This window comes from Triticum urartu, chromosome 2A, assembly GCF_056163025.1.
Source record: "Triticum urartu cultivar PI428250 chromosome 2A, HENAU_Tu73, whole genome shotgun sequence".
In the NCBI taxonomy this organism is placed as follows: domain Eukaryota; kingdom Viridiplantae; phylum Streptophyta; class Magnoliopsida; order Poales; family Poaceae; genus Triticum; species Triticum urartu.
In genome coordinates, this window is record NC_141874.1 from 93,924,382 (window position 1) to 93,935,162 (window position 10,781).

General features: G+C 43.2%; 1 protein-coding gene across 1 annotated transcript; it reads right to left on the bottom strand.

The window, feature by feature from the left end:
• Nucleotides 1–6,135: 6,135 nt before the first annotated feature.
• Nucleotides 6,136–9,086, bottom strand: LOC147984027 (protein DETOXIFICATION 19-like). The gene is made up of 7 exons (XM_087543292.1): nt 8,658–9,086; nt 7,561–8,105; nt 7,374–7,460; nt 7,203–7,259; nt 6,890–7,128; nt 6,607–6,725; nt 6,136–6,459 (listed from the first exon to the last, which is right to left on the bottom strand). The coding sequence occupies exons 1-7, from the start codon at nt 8,928–8,930 to the stop codon at nt 6,331–6,333; spliced, it is 1,449 nt and encodes a 482-aa protein (XP_087399418.1). The 5' UTR covers nt 8,931–9,086; the 3' UTR covers nt 6,136–6,330.
• Between the last annotated feature and the right edge of the window lie 1,695 nt (nt 9,087–10,781).

A 10,781-nucleotide genomic window follows, 5' to 3' on the forward strand; every position in this document is an offset into this window, starting at 1 on the left:
CTTCTAGTGCTTGTGTCAGACTTGTTCCGTGATACCGAAGGCGTCAATTTCCATGTGCTAAGACGGTTGGCACGTTGCTTTACCGGCCTCTTCTAGTACAAGGCTATGCATGTCTTCGATATGCCGACGGACGAATTCTGTTCTCCATGTTGCCAGAATGCCCTTTGGAAGGATAATCAATGGCCTTCCTGCCGGGTATCTGGCCAGGAAGCTTTGAACAATGCTAATTAGCATGAAAGTCTTTCCAGAACCTGGTGCATGTGCTAGAATACAACCTCCAGGGGTTGTTCTTATCTGCTTGGTGAGGTTTCATCTGTTCTGAATGCTGAGGGTGGATTGATAGAGCACCAGGGACTACTTGAGGAATTATCTCCTGAAGGATTGGTAGTTGCCTCCAGATCATTGCAGCTTCTGGGTGTGTGATTGGTTGCGCTGCTGCAAGAAAGAGGAAATAAGAGATGTGGCTCCACTGATAAGGAAAATAAAGAGAATCGCTCTTTTTTTTAAAAAAAATCTACATAGGATTTACTTAGTCTGAATTTGAATTGCATCCCAGTAAAATTCTCTTTTAAACAGAGAAAAGGTGGAAATTTAAACAAAACTCAACTGTTTCAGTCGAAAGTTAAAACACATGTAATGGGTGTTCATATACGAAATTTGATTCTTCTATCAATCATCGAGGATGAATAACCGATGAACTAAATTTGAACAATAACATCCAGAGTTGATCATCAATGAGTTTGAGTTGACAAGATGCTATAACTAGTTGATGCTGAGATGCCACATGAAGTTATGTACTTTGAATATTTTATCAATTAGCTCTATGGTATTCAGGAAAGTAAATCGGACCAATCTGGATCGGAAACTCCATACCTTTTTCCACTGCAACTCAAAAATATTCCTGATGTGTTGCTGGACCAAACCACAAACACGGCACACAATGCCCAAATCATCTTTCATCAGGAAGTCATGATAACAATCATCCACTACTTCAGAACTATTCATCTTCGACGAAACAGTAGTGTGATCACTTCCAATGGCCTGGTTAAATAAACTATGTTGGTCAGACTCGTCAAAAAACAAGTAGTGACCCCAGCAAAAAAAAGGGAAGTAATGATAAACAAGAATACAGAGCAAATGTGTAAAGGAACACAATTAAGAAAAACAGTAGTATGATGATGGTAGGGCATCAAAATATGTGTTTGAAAACGTAAAAGGATTTGATGCAATTTCAGAACTGGCTGTTTCCAGAACAACCAGTAAGATTGTGTGCTGAGTAATAAATTGCAAAATAGTGTCACGTAAGTGACCTCGGGCATTATGTGGAGACAACATTCACATTATATGTTTTGATACACCAAGTAGGGGAAGAAATGGTGCTCAACTATAGGCATGTACTACAAATGTTCTATTCTATGGGGAGTATTTGCCAAGAACCATTTCATTACTGCAGGCATGAAAACCATTATCAAGGGAGCTAGGCACATGAGGTAATCCATCATGACATATTGAGATCTAGTTTGATATAAGTAGCAAATAAAGGGAAGATATATAAAGACAATTGCCAAGTATACAGATACCTTCCAACATGCCAGTTCAACCGACATGTCCTTCCAAAGGTCATCCAACTCGTCAACTGGATTACCACTGTGATTATAATTTCCATTTTCCGTGGATTCACTGTGTATGAGTTCACAAGATTTCATAAGAATCTACAACAAATACCGCATGTGTCCTTTACTTTGGACATCTTTGCCTTCTCCCTCCCTTGTTTATTTCTACACAGTTTCGTCACGACTCTGTTGAAATGCAAAATAGTGAAGATCATTGGAGAAACAACTCCATTTATCAATCCAGATATTACGATTAATAAACAATATTGTCCCCCATATAGTCATATTCTCCAAAGAAAAGAAAAGAAGTAATCAATCGGTTTTTCTTCTTTGAAGCCGAGTAGGCACATTTTCCGGAAAAAAAATGATGAAACTAAAATAAAATTTCTTTGTAACCCAACAGAGCAAAAGAAGGATTGTCAAAAAAAATTAAAAACATATTCCTATAAAAAGAACAGAAATCTAATTCATAGACATCATTGAGTTGCCTCAAGCGCAATATAGACATCATATTAGAAACATTTTCCATGGCCAATGACTTCTTGTGTTATTGAGATCTAGGCATAAATGTATGAACATGCTCGATGATTACCAGTAGTTATATCGATTATCATTTCCAGAGTTAACAGCGAAGCAGGCCTCATTGTAAATGTTTAGAGAAGTGCTTCGGTACAACCCCCCTCACAAAACGTATAAAGGGTAGTATGGACTTTTCACAAATTGTATTCACTTTTCTACATAGAAAGTATATACGCTTCAGTTTCGTATAATACCCAGTGAACAGCCCTCCCTCATGGGCTCAGCCCATTTACGTTTTTTTAGTTTTAATTGTCAAAAAACAGATGTCCTCGGCTGGATTCGAACCGCAGCTCTCACGCACTACGTGTAACCGCACAAACCAACCGGGACAGCACATCAGATTTACTTTCTTTGCTTGTTTCCCTCTTCTTGTGCGGGAGACATAATACCAAGAAAAAAACACAGCACCTCCACTCTTTAGTTTATGTATCTTTTTTTTTGCACGGTTTTCTTTAGGGTTTCTAGTTTTCCTGTTTTGTTCACAAAATACTAATATTTGTATTTTTGAAAATTGTACATAAATTTCAAAACAAATGTTCATGCCTTTCAAACATGCTCAGAATGTCAAAATGCGAACAACTCTTTAAAAAATAACAAAAATTTGAACACGAACATTTTTTGAAAAACAGTAAAAAAATGGAATTCCAGAAAAAAAGAAAAATATGAACAAAATTTGAATTAGGAAAAAAATAAATATATGAGAAATAAAACAATAAACATGATAAACGAAAAGTCTAAGAAGGCAAACAAATAAACACGAGAGAAGATAAAAAGAAAAAGAAAAACACAGTTCGCGACCTCCGAGAAGGTCCCAAAACAGGAAAAAAAATGGATGGGAACCCGAGGTTCCCAAGACCGAGAATTTTTTTTTGCAAATTTCATAGTGAAATTTGTTTTGAATTTTTGTGAAAATATTCAAATCCATGAATATTTGTAAAACAATTGATGAACTTTTCAAATCCGCGAGCTCCCGGCCCAACACGTGCCCGACGAGAGCAATGTCGTCGCCTAGTTGGACCAAGGCCTAAGCGTTTTATTTTCTTTTCTATTTTTTCATTTGATTTCTTATTTTGTTAATTCATTTTTCTCTTTTTTGAATACCAAAATACAAGTTGTAACTAACTTTTTAAACTAGTGATTTAAAAAAATATGTATTAAATCTTAAAAAAAACACTTACTGTTTTCAATTTTATCCCTTTGTATTTATTAGTTGGGGTCATTTCAAGGATGTCCAAAAAACTTCATGTTCAACAGAGATTATTCGGTAAGGTCAGAACGGTTCATCTGAGAGCATGTTATTTTTCAACATCTTTGAAATGGCCCCAATTTCCCCACCAAAAAAGACGAAGAAATGGATCCCTTTTTTTCATGGCCTTTTACGAGCAATTCAAGGCACCATGCCAAGTTGATTTGGTTTTCGACAAATTCTGCATTTTCTAGAGTTTCCTTTGTAAAAGAAGACTGATAAAATGGTCGAACATGCTGCAACTTGCATACGGTGTCAAAAATTGTTTAACCTAGCATGGTTGCCTACCATGGTAACTCCCATCCGGGTGCATCCTCCATTGAACATGGTCTAATTTTGAACATTTTTTAAATGACCTCAACTTTTGCAGGCAAAGGGCATGCCCGTGGTAAGGATCCATGCAGGTTTGAATGATTTCCGACAAAATATGCAAGTTGCGACACGTCCGACCATTTATCTACTTTTTTTAACCGAGAGAACCCCGGGAAAGTCAAATTTGTCGAAACCAAAACAACTTGGCATGGTGTGTTTAATCGGTAATATAAGATCATGGAAAGATTTGGGGTGAGTTAATGGATGCCGCAAAAACATGCTCTCAAATGGACCCTTCTCGCCTACCCGAACACCCTCTGTTGAACATAATCTATTTTTGAACATGCATGAAATCACCCCAACCTTTTCCAGTAGGCGGGCATGCCCATGGTAGGCATCCATGCCAGGTTTGAATGAATTCCCCACAACGTATGCATGTTGTGTCACGTCCGGCCATTTATTAGCTTGTTTTCATCGAGAAAACTCTAGAAAATGAAAGAATTGTAGAAAACTTAAACAGCTTGACATGGTGCCTTGATTTGATCATAGAAGGAGGTGGAAAAATTAGGCCTTTCGAAGGATGTTGAGAAACAACGCACCCTCGGGTAGAGCCTTCTAGCCAACCTGAGCACCCCTTCATTAAACATGGTCTACTTTTGGGCATTCTTAAAATGACCCCAACCTTTTCAAGCAGGTGGGCATGACCATGGTAGTCATCCAGGTTTGTACGATTTCTGACACCGTATGCAAGTTGCGACACGGCCGCCCATTATCAAGCATTTTTTTACCGAGAAAACTATGAAAAATGCAAAACTTGTCGAAAACCAAAACAACTTGGCATGGTGCCTTGAATTGGTCATACAAGGCATGAAAAAAAATTGGGGCCATTTCAAGCATGTCGGAACACGACGTGCTCTTAGACGGAGCCATCTCGCTTACTCGAACACCTCCGTTGATCATGGTCTAAGTTTCCTTTTTCCATCTTTTGTAGTGCGTCAAATATAACGGTAAAAAGAAAGACTCTGGTTTTCCTTTTCAACCGGGCTGGTTTTTTCTTCAATTTTTACATGGGTTTCTATATTATTTTGTTTTTCTTTTCTTTTATTGATTTTGAAAAAAACATCAATAATTAAAATTAAGTTCATTGATTTGGAAAAAAATTAACAAAGTTTAAAAAATCCATTGATTTAGAAACAAATTTCATCAAATTATAAAAAAGACCAACAATTTTCAAAAAAAAAATCGCCAACTTGCGAAATAGTTCACGAATTTGTGAAGAAAACTGGTCAATTTTGGGGGAAAAAAGTTCACTGATTTGAAAGAAAAATTCAAGAATTTAAAATTTTGTCGTCATTTTCGATTAAAAAATCATGAATTATAAGAACTTCACGCATTTAAGAAACAAAAAAGAAAAGAAAAAAACAACCAGAAAATGTTGCGCTTTTCAAGTGTTGTATTTCAATTATAAATAAACTTATTTAACACTTGATGTCCGGTTGCTTAGCTGGTTAATGCGGCTGTGCTAATTGTTGAAGGACCTAGGTTCGAATCCTTCAGCAAGCACCTTTTTTGCGGTTTCAAAAAAAAGAAAGGATGCATGTGTTGAATGGGCCAGCCCAGCACGGCAGGGTGTGTTAATGTACAGCGTATAGGTGATTCTTAAAAAAAATTATAAAAAATGCCTATCATGCCGTCCTTGTGTTTAGGGGGGGGAGGGGGTTGTACCGGGTGATTCTTAAAAAAAATTATAAAAAATGCCTATCATGCCGTCCTTGTGTTTAGGGGGGGGGGGGGGGGGGGGGGTGTACCGAAGCAGAAGTGAAATGTTTATGCCATCATGCCCTTGCTTGTTCGGCTGTTGTGGCTCTGAAGTATTATGGGCCATCATCGAAAGCAATTTCAACACAAAGCATTTTATCATGCTGGCATAAGTTTAGACAAATTCGATACTGTTAAGCAGTTGGCGGAGCTTGACTAAATAATGAGGCAATTGGGCATTAAAAATGATTATCTATGGGTTTAATTCGTGCCTGCTTTTTAAGGAACCCATAAGCTACTATTTGTTAGCGACCATGGGAATGAATATTTCTATTGCCTCCTCTCTTATTCAGGCTGTAAAAACATGAATTATTGTGCACTATATTAGATGCATTGAAAAACGGAGAATTTTTTCGTTGAGCTGAATGCACCTCACTCTCGATACCCATGTTGTGCTTTCCTGGATTAACTACAAGTTGAGCTTCAGAGTTGATATTCTCATTATCCGGCATGAAGATGTCCTGGTATTGGCAAGGCTGCGCAGCCAGCACGACATATTTCACGACCTTGGAAATATGAACATCCATGGGTGCGGTTGGGAGGATGGAACATCCACGTCCCGGTATGTACACTTCTCCTGTATACTCTCTGGTTAATTGCCATTACAAGTTCGATCTTTCGGAGACATAAATCCCTCGAAGTACACGGTCAAAAAAGCTATAGCTTACTTCATAAGGCTAAACAACAGCTCAAGCATCGCACCCTCTGGCCATCTCACAAAACCCCGTACATACATGTGCTAGGCACACTCAATATTATCGATCAAGCGACATAGTTGGCCTTCTCTTGCTGCATCGCATCCGCGATCTTGGCCCATTTCGTGCGGGCGGTGATCACCACCAGAGTGATGGTTTGGCAAGTCAGCCCGCAGATCAGACCCGACCATAAACCCTGTAAAAAATGTGCATCTGTTCAGTGCTCCGGCCAGCTCATTATGTTTCAGAATGGAGTTCGAGCTGCTTGCTATACCACATTCCGTCAATTTACCCGTCTAGACACATCCGTTTGAGGACAACTAATTCTGGACAAAGGAAGTACCTTGGTGTAGAAGTTGAGCTTGAAGGCAAAGAGGATGGCCAACGGCATGCCGATGAAGTAGAACGCCACAAGGTTCGTTATCGCCGCCAGGTGCTGCCATCCACAGCCCCTCGCCACCCCTGTCGTCACACACCAATTCATTCGTCAATTTGCCGAATTGTGTAGCGCCAACAGTGGCATTCCAATCCATGAATTCGTATCCGTGCCATGAAATTATCTGTTCAGTGCAGGTAAGTGATTCTTGAAGATTGGTTTAGGTAGTTAGCTGATGGATCTTTCTCACCTGACAGCACGCCCTGCGCGGAGTCGAGCACGATCGATGCCATCACGAGCGGGGTGATGGCCGCGAATTCTGACCCGATCACCTCGCTCCTGCTGAAGAGCCTCGCCCAAAGGCCGTGGCCGAAGCCCAGCAGCAGGACGAAGGAGAAAGCGAGGAACACCGACAGCTTCAGCGTCACCGCGACCGCATTCTTCGCCATGTCCACGTTCCCGGCTCCGATCTCATTCGACACCCGGGTGCTGTAAAAGGTGCAAACAATGAAATAACAGGTCGTGCTCACAGAGACAAAGAAAGAACTTGAGATCATGCATACCTTACGGCGGCACTGAATCCGTAGGTGATCATGTAGGCAATCGCCTCTGTGCTCGAGCTGCATTTAGAAGTCAAGTCCATTCGTTCATGAATCATGGGTCATGGCCTACGGATAACATGATGGAACAATGCTTCTGAAGCCCCATCGGACAGTACTGAAGAATGAACGTACCACATGGCGATCAGTGACGTGCTCACTGTGGAATTCGGTAGCAAGCCCGCGATAAGAACCAGAAGCTCAAACGCCCAGTACTCCAAGCTGCATGCACTCAACAAACACAGAATCAATAATGGGAAATGAAAATGGTGTAGCACGAGTGGTTGACAATAATATTGTGTATGATCATATATGGACTGACCAAACCATGACGGCGGAGGGCGCAGCGAGCTTGATCGTCGGCAGCACGTAGTTGAACGCGTCGGCGGAGAAGCCCTTCCACGTCTCGCCAAACTTCTTGGACCACATCACGTACCCAAGCAGCATCAGGCAGGAGAACCAGAAGGTGGCAGAGATGGCGGCAGACGCGCCGGCGAGGCCAAGGCCGAGCACGTTCACCAGCAGGTGGTTCAGCGGGACGTGGAGCGCGAACGGCACCACGGAGCAGACGACGAGCGGCACGACGACCGACTGCGTCTGCAGGTAACGCAGGAGGCACTGCAGGAAGGAGAAGGCGAACAGGCCGGGGATCTGGTACCGAATGAACACCGCGGCGGCGCGGGACACCTCCGGCTCCTGATGCAGGCACAGAAGCAGCGGCTCCGTGAACAGCCAGATGACGGCGATGACCACGGACACCACCGCCGACATGATGAGCGACGACTGCAGGTACAGTCCTAGCATGCGGTATAGTTGGGCGCCGTAGGCCTGCCCGCATAGCGTCTCCAGGGCGCCACTCATACCGGTCTGAAATGATCGTCATTTTTTGCATGTGAGTTACTACTTTGTTGGATTTTAGGAGTTAATGAGGATGCAATGCGACAATGTTCATCTGCAGAACAAGTTATGGACTTATTGGGACAGTCTATTTGTAAGTCGCCTGAATTGTTTTTAATGCAAGTCACCTTCTTCCATTGTGTTGTACTCTAGTTTTTTTCTATATTTACATATGTACTCTAGTTTTTTCATCGCGGTGTCCCGGTTTTCACCTCGGAGCTTTTGAAATCGGCTGGCTGAAATGTACTTTCAGCCTTCAGTTTCAGGCAGCTTACTCCATCTCAAAATTTTGGCAGAAGAACTACCAAGGCGACTAATCGAACGACAGATGTATCATCGATCACACAGCGTCTGAAGAGGTCCAATTAATTAATACGCGCCTAATCGAACTTCGACAAACCAAGATTAACCCAACAAATCAAGAGTGTGTGGTAGCAAATTATCGAAAGAAAAAAGAGTGTGTAGTAGCAAATTATCAGAAGAAAAAAGAGTGTGTGGTAGCAGGCAGAGCAGGGTACGTACGACGAAGGCGTAGCCGGTGACGGTGGCCCAGGAGTTGCCGAGCGTGGCGCCGGCGAGGCGGACGTTGCCGAGGTGGCCGGAGAACATCACGGACACCAGCGGGATGCCGTAGTAGGACATGTTGGTCAGGACCATCGGCGCCGCGAACCGCAGCTGCGCCCATGCCTCCTCCGTGTCGATCAAGCGGCGTAACCACGCCGGCGAGCGGGGCCTCGCCTCGCCGCCCTTGCCGTCGGCGGGCTCGCACGCACCGGGCGGCGTTGCCGAGGACATGTCGGCCCGCCGCACGAGCGGGGAGAAGAGCTCGGCTAGTTTCGTGGGTGTGGGGCGCCGATGGCGATGTGGACTGGAGATTAGCGGGTAGCAGGCTAGCAGCGGGTGAGCGGGCCGGTACCGGCCAGCGGATGGCGAGATAGCAATCCAAATTGAAAACTGCTTTCCAAAAATTACGCATCTCCATTTTCTGTTGTTTTTGGTAAGTCATGATTTGCTGCCATGATAAATATAGAAACTGATGATTTCCATAATAAATACGTTAAAAACTCTATTTTCGTTTTTTTAAGTCGTGATTGCTTCCAAGAAACAAATGTAGAAAATAAATTCTTTCTAGCAACGCTGACCATCAAACCGCCCGCATACGTCTGGATCCGTGGTCCGGACCATGGAAGCCATCCAAAGCAGTCTTGTATCGATCTGCTCGGCGGTCTGGACGCGCTCTTTCCGCAAAGTGGAGACAAAGTGAGGGTGGGTTGCGGGAGTCTGGATAACAATTGGACTCCAACACCTCAGGCCCACTAAATCTGCCCTTTCGGTCCAATTTTCTTTCACTCCGCCACTTCTCCCCTAGCTTTGCATCCGCATCCTCCACCTCCGCCATCACTATACCTCTTCGGCCGCCACACAAACATTGTTGGACATTCGCAACCAACACCGACGCGCTCGTTCGCCTTTTACGACAACGCTACCCCCCTTGGAGCCGATTATACCCAGGTACACTCCGCCACCATGTCAACGGCCTCCATGGCGGCCACCACGCCCGGCAGGTGTTCGGTCAAATGTCATTGAGCTTATTTTCAAACGCCGTGTCGATTTAAGGATGGCGGGGTACTCGATCATGAAGGATGAGTTGTTGTGTAATGCGTTGATGGCCGTATCCGTGGATTTCATAGGCAGGAGCAGATGAAGGACCTTATGGCAGCAAGTGCATGAATCGTTTCATGCACGAAAATACATTGTGCCCCGTGACATACACATCATCCATGACCACATTGTGCGGTTGTTATCGTATCGATGGTACGACATCCAAACCATTGTCACCAAGTTTTGCCACATAGTTGCTCAGCTGGAGGTAAGGTACTCATTGCACTCGGCAGAGGAGGAGAACGTGAGTTTTGCTTCTCCTTTCTCAACTTGTTGATTGAATCATTCATTCACTCAATATTACTCTACACATTGTCAATGACGGACAAGAGGGGCTGGCAGCAGCCATGGCTCCCCCAAGATCCTATACTTTTAGGCTTGTAATCCCTCATATTTAAGGGGGGAAACATGTATTGGTGCGATTTGGCCTCTGTTATGAAAAACATAACTCATTTGGTCCCCCTCGTCTTTGATTTTCGGCTCCGCCACAGCACATTGTGTAGCCCGTATGCGGTGTTATGATGTACCACATGAATGAGGGACGACCATTTACGTACACACACTATTGGATGAATCTGAAGGGGCGGTATATGTGGGATGACATGATCCGCTCAAAAACTAGTTGTAGATCAAATTTGAGATATAGTTGTACTAGACTTATTTGCATGCTACGTATGAATGATTTGTGTTATTTTCTTTCCGAACTTTGATGAATAGCCAGTTTGCATGAATTTTGTCTGCTAAGTCGAAACTCGACTTGAAATATATGGGGCAGTGTTGGATGACCGGCTCCGGCATTCATGTGCGCGGACTAGTTCCCTGTTCGCGGAAGGATACCGAAGCAAATTTATGAGTCAATATTGAAGATGCCCTTTGGTAGCAAAACATTTGACCATCATTATTCAAGTTTGCATCCAATGCAATTAATTCGTGCTTCCACTTTTCCGTCCAATGCAACTAATTCATCTACCTTGTTAGTAGTAA